This window comes from Diabrotica virgifera, chromosome 5 (genome assembly GCF_917563875.1).
Source record: "Diabrotica virgifera virgifera chromosome 5, PGI_DIABVI_V3a".
NCBI classification, from domain to species: domain Eukaryota; kingdom Metazoa; phylum Arthropoda; class Insecta; order Coleoptera; family Chrysomelidae; genus Diabrotica; species Diabrotica virgifera.
Genome location: NC_065447.1, coordinates 232,822,112 through 232,843,984, shown reverse-complemented (window position 1 = coordinate 232,843,984; position 21,873 = coordinate 232,822,112). Strand labels below are relative to the sequence as shown.

Sequence of the window (21,873 nt, the reverse complement as noted above, 5' to 3'; positions counted from 1 at the left end):
TTTACATTGAGTTACCTATGGCCCGTTTTACGATTCACCACCATAATTTTTGAACGTTATTTTTTGTATTTAGATTTAGTGCAATTCCATTATCTGTGCTGGCAACAACGCCGTGATTCACGAGCCATTGCGTCCAGTCTGAACACAGGTTTACATTGGGAAAAAAAAGTGTACCAGTTTTTTTTGACGCGAAGTGTACAAACAAGTTAGACAACTCAATACAAAAAATTTGATCAAACTCTTAGAATATAAAAGAACAGGAAGGAGTCTGTCATATATCAACAACACCTTAAATTTCTAGCGGAACTGGCCATCTTGAACGTCTGGGGATGACTCATAAGTTTTTGTCAACGAGGTAGAAGGTGTTTGTGTATTGGATCAGCTGTGTGCATAGGCGTACCATCTGGTAAAGCTCCTGTATATGCAATCAATTAACTGAAGATATTAATATAATAAAATGTTATTTAACTGACTTTTCAACAAAATATTATACTAATACATATTTTCTCTTGATCTATAGCTGTTTCTTTAACATCAAAGATGTAATAAAATCGTTAAGAATTTATTTTCTTCCCTCTTTCAAAGGTACGTCACTGGAGATAGAAAGCAAATCTGACAGCTGATCGCCATTTGCAACCTCCTTCCTGGCTGGGAGTCATTTCGCATTGTACTCCTTCCTTTTATTTTATATTCTAAGATCAAACTAGACTGATAGTGAGAGCACAGATTTTTAGAATTTCAAAAAAACTGCAATTGTGACGTCACTTTGACGTACTTCCGGAGTTTGCTCAAACTGATCAAATTATTTGATGGTGAGACGCGGTCAGTTTGCTCAAACCAGTTTGATCAAATTATTTGATGGTGCGACGCGGCCTTTACAATGCTTACAATGTGAATTTTTAAAGGGGTTAATATCATGTTAATACAGCAAAACTTTATTATTTATCTCATGATAAAGTTATTTATAGCCGATAAGTTCATATAGGCAACCCAAATTACACGGCACAAAGTAGTGGGTCGGGATTTAGACAGAATTCTGTCAATCTGTCAATTGTCAATGTCAAAACAAAAAGTCAAAACTCATTTAACAACTTTGCAAATTTATTGAAAGTTTCGCCGGAATTTATATTTTAAATTTTCTAGGCTCAGTATTTTTAGCTATATTGAGTATCAACTAAAACTATGGTAAGCAAAGAGCTTAAATATTTATTTCAACTTTTTCCGGTTCAGTATTATCAGTTTTTGAGGTTATAGAAAATTTTTGTTGCTGTGTCATTTTTAAACATTTTTGAAATACTTTAAATTTATAAACAAAATTATTTTAGGCTCGTCGATATGATACCAGAACCACAATATTCTCTCCTGAAGGTAATATATTTGTTAACTAATTTAGTAAAAAACTAATGAAAATTTGACTTCTAGGGAGGTTGTATCAGGTGGAGTATGCCATGGAGGCTATTTCTCATGCAGGTACTTGTCTGGGCATTTTAGCAAATGATGGAATTTTGTTGGCTGCTGAGAGGCGTAACACTAACAAATTATTAGATGAAGTTTTTATTTCAGAAAAAATATACAAACTAAATGAGTAAGTATAAAGTAACGTTTACACGTATCCAGTAACTGGCGCCAGTCTCACTGGAATGCGAGTGCTTGACTAAGACAGCGCTGGATAGGTTCGTTTACACGTATCCAGTAACTGGCGCCAATCTCACTGGCACTCTTATTAAAAATCCTAATACGGCCACTGAAACCATAGGTACGACAGCGCCAGCTGACTGGAACGCTGTGTTTACACGTGTCTACAACCACTGGCACGGAGTTAGAGGGGACCCGGACGAGTGCCACTGGCACGAAAAATAGACCAGCCTTTTATTCGAGACAGCGCTGGACTGGAACAAAAAAGCGTTTACATGATGCCAGCACTGTCGTTCCAGTGCGACTGGCGCCAGTTACTGGATACATGTAAACGCGCCTTAATAAACCTATTTGTGCAAATTGTCCACACTGTATAGTGCCAAATTGCCATTTTTGTACTCACTTTACTTTGAAATATTTGAATGACAGTGTGGATTGTGCTTTATCTGCAGCCTTTCAATAAAAAAATCTATTTTTTTGATTTGCTGCGGGTAGGCTAACAGTATGACGTCTTTAGACATCATCAGCACTCAAAGGATTAACTCTAATATGTCTGAAGATGAGAAACTATCAATGTAATGTAAATTTATATGTTTCTATTGATAATTTCCCACCTCTACTAGTTTCATCTCTTTTTATTTCACAACAGATTATGTTTTCTGTCATTTTGCTGGTTATTAACGCACTCATCACTGTGTTAGCACTTCAAGCCAAGTAGGTTCATGGCTTGGTTTACAATCTTCCTCCATTCCTGTTTGTTCTTCGATTTTCTTTTGAATTGCTTACATTGGGATATCTCAGGTCATCATTTACTTCACAACTCCATCTAATCCCAGACCTTCCTATTGACGGCTGAAGGGCAAAAATGACATTTGGCTAACTTTACACTAGAGTGGTTTAAAATTTGAACTTTTGAAAAAAATCCATAAAACATGATTTAGTGGTTTTATTGTCATAATTGCAAAGAACTTTAAATGAAGTTTAGATACTTTATAAACTACCCTTTATAGACTATGTATTTTTTAAGAGTTTATGAAATAGTGTCGGTTAGTAATATTTTCTGCTACATCGCAACCAGGAAAAAGTTACCTACTGACTATATTTTTTTATCTTCGACTGGAAAAAAAATACTGAAGGTGACTGATTTTTATTATCGGAACTGGTAAAATTGACTAAACCTAATACATTTTTGACTGTATTTTAAGAAATATAATCTATCCGAAAATCATTCATGTTTTGTAACAGGTAAAATGGTTTAACTAGAAAACTATATAATATACAGTAATTATAATATTAACAACAGGCCTTACATTAAATTGTGACGTCTTTATCTATACGACATGCATGATCAGTGAAATGTATAAATTTCTTATTTGAAATATGTACAGTAAACCCTCGATACAACGGACCTATATTTAACAGACTTTGTATATAACGGACAAAAAATCCTGTCAAATGTAAAAAATTAAAAACGTCCTGTTAATATTATACATACCTATGGGATCCCCGTGGATCCCAAAGGTCATCCCATTATATTAACAAAACAATACGATTACGTTACAATAACTTAATAAGTGATACCCAATAGTAAAAAATATAGATTTTAACTATTCCACAATTCGGAGCACACTGACCGATATTTTGTTACTAACTACACATCGTACTATGACTTAGAGTCCTTCTAAATGGCGGAACAGGTTACATGCAATAATGATAAGCTTCCTTTTAAAATTTCTTTTGTAAAGAAATATATCTAAGCAACAAAAACATTAAAAAAATCGGCAGGTAAATTATTACCAAGCGACAAATTCCACCTATTTTAGGTAGAAAGAAATAACTATTTATATTGTTTAAGAAAGTTTCATCTAAAAATATCAAGAAGAAGAATTTATTCAAATATAGATCATCTAGATATACCTAATGGTAGGGGAGCAAAGTATGCTAAATGTGCAGTCACTCGAGCGCTTTGGGGACCTATTGGGTTGTGAATATTAGGTCCTAAAACCAAAAAAAGTTAAGTAAAATTTTCCATTTTAGTGGGCGCTTGCCATTTTTTAATTTAATTTTCCATTTCCATTAATGGTTTTTCCCGATTATAGCGCCATCTATCCATAATTCGAAAAAATGTTTCGAATAAAAGTTGCTTATTTTTATTCAGAGAATCCAAATCTGCAATAAAAAATGGGAGCTCCCATTTAAGATTTTAAAGTAACCCCCCACCCCACCTCCGTGGGGGTCGCGTTTGATACCATTCGATATATTTTTCAAAAATATTAAATAAGTGTATTTTGCAGTTTTTCCATCTGATGTTTATTTTGCTAAATATCGCGTGATTTGTATTTAAAATTTTAAATTTACCCCCCACCCCTCTTTGTGAGGCGCCATGTTTGGTATCTTTCGATAGATTTTTGAAAAATATTGAACGTGTAGTTTTTATTTTTTCGATCTGACGTTCCTTTCGCGAAATATTCGCTTTTTTCTTGTGAAACTTTGTGACTGACTAATTTCCTTAGGCCCCGCTCAAATCGTCAGATTTTTTAAATATACACTGTTTTGCATGTACTTAACTTACCTTATCTTAATCTGACAATTTCGAGTATTTTTAAGGATAAATTTTTTTTTCGGGCCCCCCTAAACGAACTCCCCTGTGTTAAGGGCCAATATATGGCAGAGGTACATCTGCAGGGTACCACGTTTTTCCCCTTATGATAATCTGACGCGCTCGAGTAACTGCAAAAATCCCCGCTTGGGCTCCCCTACGATAATTAACTAAACAAAAAATGGTATTTAATTAATGTGCAAAAAAAGTACCTAATAAATAATACAAAAAAAATATTTTTGGATAGGATAAAATTTCTTTTAAAAACTCTGGATATTGTTTGTAAAAAATCACTACGCGCTCAAACATTTAAAATACAATCTAATAAAAACTTACTAACTGTAAAGGATTAAAATGGAATATGTACCAAATGAAAGTTGTTATTAACCCGGCACCTGCCACGTGGGGTGCTACCAGCACCCCATAACACATTTTTATCAAATATTTGGTATTTCAAGTTTGTTAACCGAGCTGTGCCTCATAGTAGCTTTTTATAATATTATATAGCATATATGTGTTAGTGTTTGAAGTGGTAATTTAGTGTCATTCTGAACTTATAGTTCTAAAGTTGAATTGGGGTGTCATCATCTGACACTTTAAGTTTTAAATTTTTTTTGTATTTTTGATAAACAGGTCAAATTTACATTTTTTATTGAAATACCTCATTTAAATTATTAATATAGACTCTATACTCACTAAATATTAATTTTTTTAGATATTTTACTTGACTTCATTTATTATGGCTTGGTACTTGCTAATTTGCTTATAACACCCTTTTCATTTTATTTTTTAACTTTTATAACACATTAGTGGCTAATAAGTTAATAAAACATGTTTATTTATATTCTTGTGTTATTGAACACATTATTTTGTTTTTTAAACAAGTAGATCACAGAAAATTTTTAAGGGGTGCTGTGAGCACCCCACGTGGCAGTTGGCGCCTTGCAAAGCCAACGTGGCAGGTGCCGGGTTAAATATACAAAATTCTAGTCGCTTGGTCACCGAAAATTGTTAAAAATGTCAATTATTTTAAATTACTAAGCGACAAAAAATTCATCGTTGCCACATGAGGATAGAAACAATTGACGCAGAAAAATTTTCTGATTTCAGTAATATATAACTCAATATCGTCCAAGTTGGCGTTTGGTAACTTATGCCTTTCAACCGTTGCTATTCTCTTTTTACCACATATTGTAGCGCTTAATACATTCACGGTCATGACTGCATATGAAGTCATTTACTCCATAAGAATATGTGTATACAATGACAGCGTGTCCGTGAATGTGTTAACAAGATTTTTGACATTCTAACTTGAGATCATTCTTTGGACATGTTCTAACTATCTAAGTCTTTCTGTTCTTACTACTGCAATAATTGCTATATAATTATTATATTCAGCATCTTATATTTCTTCTAACTATTTGTTTGTTCATTGTGTACTGGTTTATCATTGTTCTCCCAAATATCATCATTAAGCATTTTTCTTTCCCATACTTGTAACATTGATAGCTCAGTTATTGTCATAGTTCCAGTTTCTGAGGCATATGTAACAATTGGTCTTATTGTAGTTTTATCCATTCTTAATTTAGCTGCTTTAGATCTTATATTTTTGCTTCTGAGTATTCTATTGAGTGCATACATGCAACAATTTCCTGATGTTAGTCTTCTGTATATTTCTTCCGAGATACCTACTTGGTTTACTTGAAAATATATTCCCCAAATATTCAGATCACTCTACCTGTTCAAATTTATACATTTTTCCTTCATCCATTGTCATCATTAAATATTGTCCCTGTTCAAATCCCTTGTCTGTCAATTCATGTACTTAGTTTTTGTTTCATTTATATAGAGTCCTTTTTCTCCAGCTACCTTTTCTAGTTATTGCACTACCTTTATTTTAATTTTTTCTTGCTTCTGGCACAATGACTACATCATCCACAAATGCCAAACATTAATGTTTTTTATGATATATGTGGCCTTATCTGGTAATATTAGCCTCGTGTTACAATTTTCAATACTAGATTAAATAACAATGATGACAACAATTCTCCTTGTAGTACTCCTCTCACTTCAAATCATTCTATTTGTTAAGTATTTAACTTCCTTTATTTTCTGTTTTTATAAGTGTTAGTTTTATCATTCATATTATTTTTGGTAAAACTTCTAGATTTTTGTCATTAAAAATAAAGGAATTTATTTGTATGAAGTATCAGTTTTTATTAACACCTTGGCTGCTTTTAGAGATATTCATAAACTTACGTTGAGTATGTTATGAGGCATATATGTCCGTATAATACCCCATTTGCCACTGTGCGTTATGACACAGTCAATGCAGCCAACCTTTAATGTAGTACAAGGTCTATTTGTCTCGTAAAGCAGCCAAGGTGTTAACAATCAAGAAGAGTTTACATAAAAATAAGTGTTTTTCATACAAAACCTGTATGAGAATGTTTCTTTAATGTTCTTGTTGTTTTTAGTGATATGGTTTGTAGTGTGGCTGGAATAACATCAGATGCTAATGTTTTAACAAATGAATTGAGACTTATAGGTCAAAGATATTTATTTCAGTATGCCGAATCTATTCCTTGCGAACAGTTAGTTTCCTGGCTTTGTGATGTCAAGCAGGCATACACTCAGTATGGAGGTATGTACAAGATATATTAATGAACTTAAGTGGCCGACAGAATCCTTGTTCTTTGCCTGTATACAAATTCTTAGAAAATTGATACAGACTGGCCTTAATGATTATTGTTCTGAATCGATATGCCAGTCAGTAGTCCTCAGTTTTTGCTACCACATCTCTAGAAAAGCCAAAATTTATGAAAAAGTGGCATTCCTTGTTTTTTCCGGAATTTTAAATTACTTTTGGAAATGCAACAAAGCAAAACATTTAAGGGCAGTCAGTTCAGAATTTTAAAATGATTAATTATTTGTTTTTACAAGCTTTAAGACGGCTTCTTCTTATTTGAATATCTACTATTTGAGTATCACCTATTTTTAAAGCTGGTGACAAAAATAATGTAAAAAATTATCATAGTATCTCTAAGCAATCAGCAATACCAAAGTTATTCGATAAAATAGTATACAATCAACTATATTGGCAATGTAAAGAATTATTATCTGTAGTTCAGCATGGGTTTGCAGCTGGGAAATCCATTATTATTAACTTGGCAGTGTATGAAATGGATCTGTTGGAGGCGTTGGAGAGGAAGAAACAAGTAGACTCAGTCTACACTGACTTCTCCAAGGCCTTCGACAGAGTCAATTTCGACATTTTGCTTGCAAAACTCCTAAATTTAGGATTTACTAAGGAGGCCATAGAATGGAATATTAAGTTTTTTAAAGGATCGAAAACAAAGGGTGAAACTATTTAATTTTATATCTGAATCATTTGAGGTTTTATCAGGTGTCCCTCAAGGAGGCCACTGTTCACCATTACTATTTAATCTCTTTATAAATGATATTTCTGATAATCTTGAATCATCAGTTTTACTTTTTGCAGATGACTTAAAGTTGTATATAGTATTTTTACTACAAAAACGTTATTACGTAGGTCAAAATTTTTGACGTAAGAGAACTGTCAAAACATTAGAATGTGACTTTTCATTATTGCCATGTTTATTATAAACATGGCAATAATGAAAAGTCACATTCTAATGTTTTGACAGTTCTCTTACGTCAAAATTTTGACCTACGTAATAACGTTTTTGTAGTAAAAATACTATAGATGTATAAAATATGTAGCTGACATACATATATTGCAAAAGGATATTGACAGGTTATGGGACTGGAGTATACAGAATAATCTTACATTAAATATCGATAAATGCTATTATATCAGTTTTTTTAGGGGGAATAAACAATATGACTCAAACTATCTTATAAATAATGTTAACTTAATAGTCCTGTCGCCAGGGGGGGGGGTACAACGGCCTCCTTAATTCAGATGGACTTACCCAAGTTTTTTTTATGTATTTTGACCCATAGAACACGAATTTTTTGGGTAACATTTGATCCGGATGTCGATAAGATTGTTATAAACAAAGAACTTGAGGAATTATATAACAGTGATTTTTCGCAAAACAAAACATTGGTTATTTTGGGTTATTCTCAGCAAAACATGTTCTTACAAATTTTTTCGTAGGATGCATAGTTTTCGAGATAAACGCGGTTAAACTTTCAAAAAATCGAAAAAGTGCAATTTTTGAACCCGAATAACTTTTGATTAAAAAATAAAATAGCAATTCTGCTTACTGCATATGAAAGTTCAAGTCAAATTCTATCGGTTTTGATTATTTGCATTGCTAAAAATTAATTTTTTTATTGTTAAACAAATCTATAAACACATGGTGTTTCCCGTGCCCAATGCATGCGTTTTAATGTACGTAATCTACGTAGAAATTGTCTGTATGCGCGCCTACTCGTTCGATTTCAAATGAGAAATGCATTGAAAACATCATTCAAGCACTATGTGTTTATAGCTTTGTTTAACAATAAAAAAATTAATTTTTAGCAATGAAAATAATCAAAACCGATAGAATTTGACTTGAACTTTCAAATGCGGTAAGCAGAATTGCTATTTTATTTTTCAATCAAAAATTATTCGGGTTCAAAAATTGCAATTTTTCGATTTTTGGAAAGTTACACCTCGTTTATGTCGAAAACTGTGCATCCTACGAAAAAACTTGTAAACACATTTTTTGCTTAGAATGACCCAAAAAATACAAAAAAGTGTTTTGTTTTGCGAAAAATGGCTGTTATGTGATTCCTCAAGTTCTTTGTTTATAACAATCTTATCGACATCCGGATCAACTGTTACCCAAAAAATTCGTGTTCTACGGATCAAAATACATAAAAAGAACTTGGGTAAGTCCATCTGAATAAAGGAGGCCGTTGTACCCCCACTGGCGACAGGTAGGGTGGAACGAAAGGATAGGAAAAAAAATTTTTGTTTCAAAGAACTTTCTAATAGCACTCGAAAGTTGCCTTTTCATGTCTACAATAAAACTACAAAATATTGTTGTTCTAGGTTTACATCTTGAGGTGCCGCAAGAGCATTGAAAATATAGGTTTTTAACAAAAAAATACAGACATTTTCAAATATTTTATATATTTAACCTGGTGCCATAGCTAACATTTCTTAGTCAAATATTGTTTATAATAACAGTTAACATTGCTATCATTGCTATATGTACACATTGCTATAAGATTTCTTCAGTTACAGTATTCCGCTTGATACTCAAAACATTGTTATTTATTTCAAACTTAAGAATAATCTTGTGGGAAGCAATATTTGCCCTAGCAAAGCCATTTCTTGCTTCTAGACCACAGACACTAAGAGATGACTCAGTCACGAGCTTTGTGACTCTTTCCACTGCCTTTGTATGACAGGGAAAACACTGAAAATCCACACACTGCAACAACTAGGGTATCTTGCTTCACTTATATACTTTAAGTCCTCGTCAGTTATATGTTTTATCATATGAGGTTCAGTAATTACTTCTTCCGTCCAGTTAATTACATCAATGTAGTCATTGGAATTAAAGTTAAGCTTTGGGACAACAAAGTTCCTTACACAATTTATGAGTTCCGATCTTGCCTTCAAAAGTCGTCATAGACGACATATGTGTTTTCTCTCTTATGTGTTTCCTCTCTTATGTGTTTTCTCTTGTCAAATAACATGGAGAGAAGCATATTTTTTGGGTGAGAGAAGTAATCATTCCTTTGAATTACTGGATCAGTTATTTGGAGATGTTCCCCACAAAGACGTTATCTTGCTTCACTTAAATACTTTAAGTCCTCGTCAGTTATATGTTTTATCATATGAGGTTCAGTAATTACTTCTTCCGTCCAGTTAATTACATCAATGTAGTCATTGGCATTAAAGTTAAGCTTTGGGACAACAAAGTTCCATACACAATTTATGAGTTCCGATCTTGCCTTCAAAAGTCGTCGTAGACGACATATGTGTTTTCTCTTGTCACATAACATGGAGAGAAGCATATTTTTTGGGTGAGAGAAGTAATCATTCCTTTGAATTACTGGATCAGTTATTTGGAGATGTTCCTCACAAAGATAACGTGAAAATTTGATGAGTCCCCATATAAATTTTGATCTATTTACACAAGATGGTTTTAGTTTGATATGAGACAAGACTGGGGCATACACCTTCATCACATTCATAGTTAAAGTTTTCAGATTATCTGAAGGATTCTCTGTTGCAACACATAACCGAAGAATGTGATTGGCCAACGTAAGCCATCGTGAATGAGCTAATTTCCCAGGGGTTTTTAATGAAAGTTCAGAAGGACATACACTACTGGAGATTGTTTTGCACATATCAAGTAAATATTGTCGATCTGTGCTTAGATCATCTTTAATCTCTAGAATAGGGAGGTTGTTTTGTATGGGAGCGAAATTAACCACAGGAAGCTGGTTACAGATTTCAAGTTCTTTGCTTAAAACATCTTCAAATTCATTAGGGTTTTTAGTTTTTCCATGGCAAATGACGCAAAGGCAATTCATTGGCATGGAACAAACAAATCAGCCACTGCAGCGGCTTATTTAGGTTTTTTTCTTTTAAAGCAATTACACCATTGTTAACACCGGTGATAGTGGCAGTTCCATCACATCCGATAGCTGTTATATTGGAAATATTCAAAGGATTGCCTACTTGAAAATGCTCTACTATACTTTCTTTTATAGCTTCACCTGTTCCGGAAGCAGAAGTTATATGCCACAGGAAGGTTGATCCAGGTTCCTCTACTATTGAAATGTGCTCTTAGAGTATAAGTCTTTTAGTAAAATTTGTGCCCTCGTTTTTCTTGATTAATTGTTTTGTCTTTTCTTTTTTTGAGTGAAGCTAATTTTTGCGGCATTTGAACGATTTTTCAACCATGCTCGATGTATTTTTATCCTGTGTAATTTCCTTACTTTTATTATCTTTCATAATAATGCCAACATCTTGAACAGCACTGGTGATTGCTGCTGCTATTCTGTCTGAGACACCAGTCCTGTCACAGATAGAAGCTACTGTTGGCAGGTAACTTTGATCGTGATCATCAGTAATGTAATATTCACAGCTGTGTTACCATCAGCTACTGATTGTCTGTAATTCAAATGCTGCTGTACTAGTTTTTGCCTCCTTTCCTCCCTCGTTGCCAGAACCTTTGAAACTATCTTGTCAACTCTATCAATACACATTTTTCTCACGTCTTGGCTTTCATCTGCTACGAAGAATGTTAAATTATATTAAAAAATGAAATAAATATTGAATACTAAATATTTCTTTAAATGTGGAATTCTAGTTCAAACTTTGTCAGTTTTAGTAAAAATAAATATTGGATTATTGTAAGTTAAAACTAAAATTATCTTTAAAGAGTAGTTTTAGAGTGTGTATTTCTCATTTAAAATAGGAATTAGGACATTACAATAGCTATTTTTGACCAAAATAAAATCATCAAAATTCGCAAAATTTAACTAAAAATTCTAATTTTCAACCCTTTTGCGGCACCTCTAAAAATATTTTGTTTTGAAAAATATTTTATTTGTGGCTTAACAATGGCTATACGCAACTTTATATCACTATTACACTTTAAAATTATAAAAACATTTTTTTCGTTCCACCCTAGCGACAGGGCTATAAGATATAAAAATCAAGTTAGAGACCTGGGCATCACTTTTAATGAAAGCATTAATTTCAATGAGCATATTTCACAGATTACATTGAAAGGTCTTAAACTTCTTGGATTTACATTAAGAAACTGTAGTGAGTTCCCAATTGATGTAACGAAAGTTGTGTATTGTTCTCTTGTACGCTCTCAATTAGAATATGGCACGCTAGTCTGGTCTCCTATGTATGACCAGTATATCAATTCTATTGAGAAAGTTCAGAATAAGTTTCTTAGGTATTGCGGTTACAAAATGGGAATTCCAGTTGCAAATATAGACAAAAAAGTAATTTTAGATATATTAAATCTAACAACACTTTATAACAGACGAATTCAGTTTGATTCTGTATTTATTTAATTATTAAATAATTTTATTCAATGTCCGGAACTTTTAAATAAAATAAGAGCTTCAATATTCCACAGCATAGACTAAGATCTTTTGAACTTTTTCATATAAACTTTCATGCTACCAATTATGCCTGCAATTATCCATTTAATAAGGCCTTAAGGTTTTTAAATAGTCACTGTGATATAGATCCTTTTAATTTAAGTTTAAATCAATTTAAAACTATGATTTATAGTAAACTCTAGAATTGTTTCTAAGTATTGTATTTTAAAGTGTAGTTATAAGATAAATTAAATTAAAAATATAATGTTATTATAATGCTGTAATGGGGTGATCCCGTCTATATAATAATAAAAAAAAGAATACTTTGGTTGAAGTTCTCAAGAACATTCAGGAATCTAATACTAGATAATTCTTGATATTCGAGAACCCAATCACTATCACTAATGAAACTATGAACGTAGCCTACAATTATTCATTTCCTAACGATTTTTTATTAAATTTTAAAGGTAAACGTCCATTTGGTGTTTCAATATTATATATGGGATGGGATAAACATTATGGATACCAGCTATATCAGTCAGATCCCAGTGGCAACTATTCTGGTTGGAAAGCTACCTGCATAGGCAACAACAGTTCAGTAAGTTTCTAGTTAAATCTGTTGTGTAAATATTTTTGTAATGTTACTTTTTATTACAGGCAGCAATTTCAAGTTTGAAACAAGAATATAAAGAAGGTCAAATGACTTTGAAGGATGCAAAGACGTTAGCAGTAAAGGTTCTGGCAAAAACATTGGATATGGCAAAACTAACTTCAGAAAAAGGTAAGGCTATTTGTGGATAAGCAAATTTAAAAATTATGAAACTGAAAATGATAATCTTTCATGCTGATTTATAACAAGTGTAATACACTTTTTTTATTTTAAAAGTTGTATTTTTTCACTGTCTTTTCAGTGAGCCTATTTACAAGTGTGTGACAATAAAAAATATCAAAGTTATTATAAATGTTTATAAGGTAAAAAGCCAGCCCCTTTTCAAACGTTTTTTAATAACAATTTTGATAAAATGTTGAAATGTTTTAATATACCTTAAAATTGAAGCCTCAAATAATCCATTGCAATCTGCTAAATACTTTTGGAGTTTGGGCAAGTTGGCATCTGTTTTTTTTTTCTTTACTGGCCTATATGCTTTTCTGCATAGACAATTATTATATGAACAACATATTAGTTCAAATGAATCTATTGTCAAAATAGTCACACATGGCGCAAAATTTCGGGCCAATGCTTTTTAAATGCATTCATTTTTTTGAATCCTGAGAGAACTAATAAGTATTTTTGAAAAATTTAAATGCAGAATGAAAGATTACTGAGAGCCGAAAATCTCTGAAAACTTTTATAATATTTATTTTAATAAATTATAGGGGTAAAAAAAAAGAGAAAATTGAGTGTGATTTTTAATTTCAAATATTCATTCAAAAGAAACTTTTTTTTTATTCTAAGAGACTTTTGCTCCACCGTAATCATGTAACCTTTCATTCTGCGTTTAAATTTTTCAAAAATATTTATTTTTATTTATTTTGACGACAAACCCCCATTACAGTAAATATTACATGCATTTAAAGAGCCTTTATTTATCAAAACAAAAGGTAATAATAATAAATAATAAATCTACTATCTGATTTCACAAATTGTTTCTTTCAGTTTGCTATATGATATGTTAAAGATGTCAATGCTTGGATTTGTATTGAGGATTGAGGTAGTGCATATTGCACTACTACTATAGTGCATAGTAAATATTTATTAGTTTTTTCACGATTGGAAAAAAAATGAATGCATTTAAAAAGCATTGGAACGAAATTTTGCGCCTATGCTCTTAAGTAGAAGTTATTTTTTATTTTTCACCATTTTAATCTTTTGCATTTTCCAGTGGAAATGGCTACACTTACCCGCAAAAATGATAAAACCATGATTAAAATTTTAAGCGGCAAGGAAGTAGAAGAACTGATTTCAGAGTATGAAAAAAGTGAAGCTGCCGCAGAAGCTAGCAAAAAAGAGCAGAAGGCATCAGCTTAATTACATTTATTTGGTTTTGTTTAGGTTCACTAAGTATGTCATTGTCACAATATGAATAAATGATTTTTATAAAGCCGAATTAGTTTGTTTCGTATATGAAAAGACTGAGATCATTTTATTTAGAATATTAAAATGAAAACTTAACCTCCCTTTTTTTAACATAAAGAAGTTAGGAAATCAATGGGAAAATCCCAATAGTTGGCACAGACCAACTGTTGGTCTGTGCCCATTGAATTGGCAAATACCTAGCATCTTCGAGCAGGGAACCATGGCACCCTTTTAGCATGTGTTCCACTTTATCTATCAACATCGACTTGTAGTCATAACATTTTAATATATTACATTATGTAAACCATATACGATGATGTTAACACTATTTACAGTGTGCTAGTTTCAAAATACTCGGCAGGATGCACTGAAGATGTTCTGTTTAGAACGAAAACGTTCTGCAATCCATGACATTTTATAGTTTTAAATAAACGATTTTATACCAGAATACATCTCGAAGTTTTTACTTCTGTATTGGTTTTATAAAGAAGTTAGCTTAAGTAAATCTTTAGATACTATAAATAAAAACCCTAGCGTATCTTCTTCACGTGTCATCTCCGGGACAGAGATAGCAGTGTTATCCTCATATCTAATATTGTTAATGGGAGCTCCTTCTTAAAGTTCCATCTCCTATTGGAGGTTGGATATCATAATGGCTATGGTCACTTTGTTGTCTGCTGCTCTGAACAGTTGTAATGAACTACAGTTAAACCATTCTCTAAGGTTCCTCAGACAGGAGATGCGTCTTCTTCCTTGCATAATAACTCTCAGCCACTCATATTTTTCTCCTCTGGTAATGTGACCCAAATATTCCAGTTTTCTTGTTTTTATACTGTTCATAATTTCTAACTCCTTATTTAAACGTCGTAGCACTTTAACATTGGTAATCCTTTGAACCCACTGAATTTTCAATATTCTTCTGTAACACCACATTTCGTAACATAGAAAATATGTAGCATTTTAGAGCCCTCAAACTGAGGGGCAACTGAAGGTCTTTGTTTGTAAGCAGTGTCTTCATTTTTATAAATTCTTGCTTTGTAGTTTCAATTCGGATTTTAATTTCTTTACTTTGGTCATTTTTGTCATCAACCCAGGTTCCCAGATATTTGTATGTCTTTACTTTTTCTATTTTGGTTTGCTCTAGTATTAACCTTTCATTTCCATGTTGTGTTTTTGAGACAATCATAAATTTAGTTTTTTTCTTGTTTATTTTGAGTCCACATCGAATGCAATAATCGTTAATTCTATTTAACAATGCTTGTAGCGATTCCAGGGTATCTGCCATTATAACGGTGTCATCAGCGAATCTTATGTTATTTACTATTCTTCCGTTTATAGAGATTCCGTCACTTAGTTCCGCTATCGCTTCCTGAAATATGGCTTCACTGTACACGTTAAACAGTAGCGGCGACAAAACACAACCCTCTCTTTATATCAATATTCTCGGACTCTTGTTCTTCTATCTTTATATTGGCCTTTTGATTCCAATACAGATTAATGATAATTCGTAAGTCTCGTCTGTCTAATCTGTTTTTCAATAATTCTATTAGTTTTTCATGTAGGACTCTGTCGAACGCTTTTTTGAAGTCGATGAAACAGGAATAAATATCCAGGCTCATATCTAAACATCTTTGAGAGAGGACATTAAACGCAAACAATGCCTCTCTTGTTCCAAGTCCTTTGCGGAACCCAAATTGGGTATCATCCATATCATCTTAATTCTAGCTTTCTGTATAATCTTCCATGAATCACCTTTAGAAATATTTTGAGGGTATGGCTTATTAGTGATATTGTCCTATAGTCTGAACAATCTTTGGCATATATTGATTTTGGTATTGTTACAAAGGTGGACACCAACCATTCCTGAGGGATTTTTCCGGTTTTATATACTTCATTAAACTGATCCAGTAGTACAGGTAGAGTTTCATCGTCTAGACATTTCAGTAATTCCGCAGGTATTTCGTCTGGACCTACAGTTTTTCCGTTTTTTGCGTTTCGTATTCCTTGTTCGATTTCCTCCATTATGATCTTTGGTCCCGTTTCGCTGTCGATTTCTTCCGGTTCTTGTCTATTATCCTCAAACAGGTCTGTTATATACGCCTTCCACTTTTTTAATTTCTCTTTGACTTGTATAATAATTTTTCCATTTATGTCTTTAAGAAGGCCATCTTTCTTTTTTCGCTGTGTATTTGTGATTTCCTTTATTTTCTTATACATATTAAAGCTATCATGCTTTTTAGAATATTCTTCTATTTCACTGCATTGATTTGCCAGCCAGGTGGATTTGGCCTCTTTTATTTTCTTTCTTATTAACTTCTGTATTTCCTTGTATTTTGCCTTATTCCTGCCTTTATGTTTCCTTCTTTCTTCCATTAACTCTAGGATTTCTGAAGTCATCCATCTCTTTTTTTTTATGTTTGTCTGTAATATTTTCTTTCCTGCCTCTACTAACATTTCTTGTATCATGTTCCATTTGTCATTAACATCTGTTGTTATTATCACGTCTTGTTTGATTTTCTTTAAGAGCAAACAGTAGCGATCAACAGGTAGCAACAAACGCGTTCCAAGATTGCGGCTCTAATTTTGAATATTTTGTCGAGGTATTTGGCACACATATTCGTAATATAATAAAGAATGGCGGTACAGAGCCCAATTTCAGAAATATGTTAGTATGTGGAAATTACTATATAACTAAATAAAATATTGAAAAAAGGAGCCTGTACCGCCATTAACAAAGCGAAAAAAATACACTTTCTTCAAATAAACTTTTTTATCCCGTGGCTAGATTTTGTGTCACATTGGAACTACTAAAAATCGATTTTTTTATAACAAGAAATCGAACGTCACTGACTTGGCAACATTTCGCGCCTATATGTATAAAAATTATTATTTTTGATAATATAAACGTCACTGTCAGTGTCGAATTACCGACGCACTTTTGCCTCACTTTTGAAAGTTCGCAGAACTTTCGCAATCTTGGACCGTGTTTGTTGCTACCTGTTGATCGCTACTGTGTGCTCTTAAGTTATCATTTATTTCTTGTTTTAAACTCTGACGTATAGGTTCTTCTTTTATCTTTGAGACATCAAATCGTGGTATATTTATTTGTTTTTGGATCTTTTTCAATTTTATCTTCATTTCGCCTACTAATGGATTATGGTTTGAATTTATGTCAGCTCCGGGGTATGTTCTCACCTCACAGACTTTATAGTGTTTTATATGGGAGCTCCATTTACCTTTATTCCAGCTGTTTCCCCCTTAAGAGCGTGAAACCTCTTGATGGTGATGATGAAAAAGGGGGTCAAGAAATTTAGGATCTCTTCCGAGTAGGCATTAAAAAGAATTGGCGTATCCCTGCCTCACCCCTCGTTTATTTTCAATTTAGATTGGGTTTAGATTTAAATTTTTGTTAATAAAACACCATAACTTATGACCTTTTATTAATATGCTTGCTAATAAATCGCCTAACTTATAACAATATTAACAAAATAAATATCTAGGCTTTACTATCTACTAAATGTAACAAATATGATGTGTATAATGATATGGATTTCTTGCATTACAGTTACATAACACACAAGCATTTTACTTTCAAATTAACAGTCATAATATTCCCTCTACCTTATCTTAATATTAATAGTTATACTTTCGGTAGATAATGTCGCTACCTTGATGTTCTTTGATTTGCAATATACAAGTTTTATAAGAAAAAAAATAATCGTTTCGTTTTGATTCAATTCGAGTCTCTTGCCATCCTCTGACACCTGATGTTTCGGAATCTATTCCCTGTTAAAGAGGCTTTGCAAGAAGACTGAATTGGACCATAACGAAAAGAAGAAGATGGTGCAAATATTAAAATATTTGCACCGGGGATCTAACGGGGAACGATGAAAGGAGTGAAAAATAATTTCGACCACGAATCAAGTAATCTGTTAACCGAGGTACACAGTACCAAGCGGCGCCGCTAGGAGAACACTCCAATAATGCGTCGCAGATTACTTATATGAAACGTGGTCATTTTGTACTCTAAAACCGAGTAAGGTATGACAAAAAAGAAAATAATCGTTTCGTTTTGGTTTAATTCGAGTCTCTTGCTATCCTCTGACACCTGATATTTCGGATCTATTCTTTGTCAAAGAGGCTTTGCAAGAAGACTGAATTGGACCATAACGAAACAAAGAAGATGGTGCTAATATTAAAATATTTGCACCGGAGTATGGTTAGACTGTCCTCTAACCGGGGAACGATGAAATGAGTGAAATCCTCTTCTTCGTTTCGTTATGGTCCAATTCAGTCTTCTTGCAAAGCCTCTTTGACAAGGAATATATTCCGAAACATCAGGTGTCAGAGGATGGCAAGAGACTCGAATTGAATCGAAACTATTATTTTCTTTCTTGTCATACCATACTCTATATTAGAGTACAAAATGACCACGTTTCATATAAGTAATCTGCGACGCATTATTGGAGTGTTCTCCTAGCGGAGCCGCTTGGTACTGTGTACCTCGGTTAACAGATTACTTGATTCGTGGTCGAAATTATTTTTCACTCATTTCAAAAGTTTTATAGTTTTAAGTAGCACTACAAAATCCTGCTTTCCCGTAGAAATTAGTTACATGAACTGATTATACAGAGGGAACCAAAAGTTTTGAAACGCCTAATGATCTCTTACATGGATGATTCTTCTTCTTCTCGTAGCACTACAACCCAGGGTGGGTCTTGGCTGATTGTACAAATCGCTTCCATTTCGAACGGTCGTCCATGATAGTTGGCTTAGTGGGTAGGCCCATTGTTCTTAAATCTGACCATGTTATATCTCCGTCGCATTCGTAGATGTCCTAAAGGCATTCTCCTTGTTGGGGCTTCCTTCCAAATTAACTTGGCGAGAAGGTTATTAGGGAGCTTATGGACATGGTCAGTCCATCTTAAGCGTTGAGATTTAATTCCTTGGACGACATCGCTAGCATTATACATCTCAAAAATGAATAACCATTTTCAATTTCATTGCAAAACGAAAATACAGCCGCATCATATTCTAGTCCAATCAGAGAGTGCAGCAAGCACCTCTACCGGTTTCGCAACTTATTAGTCCCTCATCATGAGGCACATAGGCTGCTCTCTCTGACACAACCACGACAAACCCCGGCATGAAGTCACGGATTGCAACGAACGAAATGGCATAGATGCCCTAGCGGCAACTGCTAGCAAAAGACGAAGTTTTCACTCTAATAGAGAGAGAATAATGAGAGACTAATAAGTTTCGAAACCGGTAGAGGTGCTTGCTACACTCTCTGATTGGACTAGAATATGATGCGGCTGTATTTTCGTTTTGCAACGAAATTGAAAATGGTTATGAATTTTTGATTTACATGTTTACTCTGATTTTAGTACGAAGGGAACCATTCTCGTTGGAACTTTACCGCGTTGAGCAGATGGGACGTGAATTATAAATTGTAAAATTCCCTCATCTTCCTTAGTCTCAGCATCCGTTATGGCTTGCAAATTGTAGAAGCCTCGGAGATGCAACCACAGAAGTTTCCCATTGTTTTCAGTCTGGTGGGATGTAGAGTAACATTATGTTGTTTTATATGCCATTAGATTGAAAACTTAATCTTTTGCTAGCAGTTGCCGCTGGGGCATCTATGCCATTTCGTTCGTTGCAATCCGTGACTGCACGTCAGAGTTTGTTTTGGTTGGATCAGAGAGAGCAGCATATATGCCTCCTGATGAGAGACTAATAAGTTTCGAAACCGGTAGAGGTGCTTGATGCACTCTCTGATTGGACTAGAATCTAGAATATGATGCGGCTGTATTTTCGTTTTGCAACGAAATCGAAAATGGTTATTCATTTTTGATTCACATGTTTATTCTGATTGGAGTACGAAGGGAACCATTCTCGTTGGAACTTTACCGCGCTGAGCAGATGGGACGTGAATTATAAATTGTAAAATTTCCTCATCTTCCTTAGTGTCAGCATTCGTATGGCTTTCAAATTGTATAAGCCTCGGAGGTGTAACCAGAGAAGGTTCCCATTGTTTTCAGTCTGGTAGGATGTAGAGTAACATTGTGTTGCTTTATATACCATTAGAGTGAAATCTTAGTCTTTTCATTATTATCTGTTTGATCTCAACTCTCATTTGTTCTCATGGATGGTCGAACTGTACAAAAACCAGGATATACTTAGCCTGCAATAGGAAGATTTCAACTTTGACGCTTGAAATGTCGTCAGATTTACCATTTTTCTAATATCATTCATTCATAGGCCAGAAATTGTAGCATCTGCTTTGTTACCAATTTGACAATTATCTGAGGAAGCTCAGGAAGCACGAAATAAGGATATTAAAATATTTCGTGAAGATATCTCGGGAACATGCTCTAGAGAACACACAATGGAAGACATTTTTATTCGGTAAATGATTACATCGGAACCATATATTTGTAGTGTAAGGAAATTACCATAGAAATCACGAAAATCATTATTGTTAGAACTAATAGAACTATTAGAACCTCAAATAAAACTTTAGATTTAATACATAGTTTCGTTGAAAATCCACAAACATCCTCACGCAGAGCTGCACAAATACATGTAGGTCATTCTTCAGTCGTACGTGTATTTCATAAGAATTTTTTTAAACCCTACGAAATCCAGTTGCTGCAAGAATTAAATGAAGATGACTACGACCGCAGATCACAGTCAATAATGAATCTATCTGACAGGAACCTCGTTAACAAGATATGTTTTTCCGACGAAGCAATACTTACGTGTGCTAAAACTAGTTTCGAGCCAATATGGTTTCAGCAAGACGGAGCTCCAGCTCATTTCGATGTAGATTTTTGGCGTTATTAGAAGTGCGAAATTGGAAAACCAATGCGAAGGATAGGAAGGAATGGAAGCTTATTCTGGAACAGCCCAAGACCCATCATGGGTTGTAGAGCCTATGAATAATGATGGAACCAGTAAGTGAAACCTGGAAGCATGTAATAGACGCATTCTACCCTCGTTTAGGATACTGTCATTTTAAACAATTTATTAGGTAGGCATTAATTTAGCAATATAGTAAGCTTTTAATTATTATGTTTAAATTTAGTTGAACATAGTTTAGAGTAAAAAAATTGATTGAGACGATTAGGCGGTTCTATACTAAATTTACATTCAAGATGAAGTAGAAATAAACAAACTAAGACACGTTAAATGTTACTAGGAGCACTCCCGAATCATAATTTACAATGTATAAACTTTGGAAATCATGATTTAGGATTCACAATGTAAATACATTGTAAATTATGACTCGGGAGTGCTCCTAGTAGCATTTAACGTGTCTTAGTTTGTTTATTTCTACCGCATCTTGATTGTAAGTATAGTAGAGGCTTTTGTTTTATCTTTTGTATTGAAGTGGAGATTTCAATAAAGTTAAAATATACGGGGTGTTGTATTTAAAAGACCAAAGTGACTAATGCTATCAGAAAATGGTAAATCTGGCAGGTAACGCTACAAATATCAAATC

The 21,873-nt window shown here is 33.4% G+C and overlaps 1 protein-coding gene across 1 annotated transcript; it reads left to right on the top strand.

Moving 5' to 3' along the window:
* Positions 1-1,026: 1,026 nt before the first annotated feature.
* LOC126884727 (proteasome subunit alpha type-4) lies at positions 1,027-14,400 on the top strand. The gene is made up of 7 exons (XM_050650857.1): positions 1,027-1,185; positions 1,326-1,368; positions 1,423-1,585; positions 6,712-6,878; positions 12,760-12,890; positions 12,950-13,073; positions 14,176-14,400. The coding sequence occupies exons 1-7, from the start codon at positions 1,183-1,185 to the stop codon at positions 14,319-14,321; spliced, it is 777 nt and encodes a 258-aa protein (XP_050506814.1). The 5' UTR covers positions 1,027-1,182; the 3' UTR covers positions 14,322-14,400.
* Positions 14,401-21,873: the final 7,473 nt, after the last annotated feature.

Excerpts from the sequence above, each read along its gene's own strand:
- LOC126884727 (XM_050650857.1), top strand. Across the intron at positions 1,369-1,422 it reads CACAATATTCTCTCCTGAAG|GGAGGTTGTATCAGGTGGAG; the intron begins GTAATATATTTG and ends TTTGACTTCTAG. Across the intron at positions 12,891-12,949 it reads GCATAGGCAACAACAGTTCA|GCAGCAATTTCAAGTTTGAA; the intron begins GTAAGTTTCTAG and ends TTTTTATTACAG.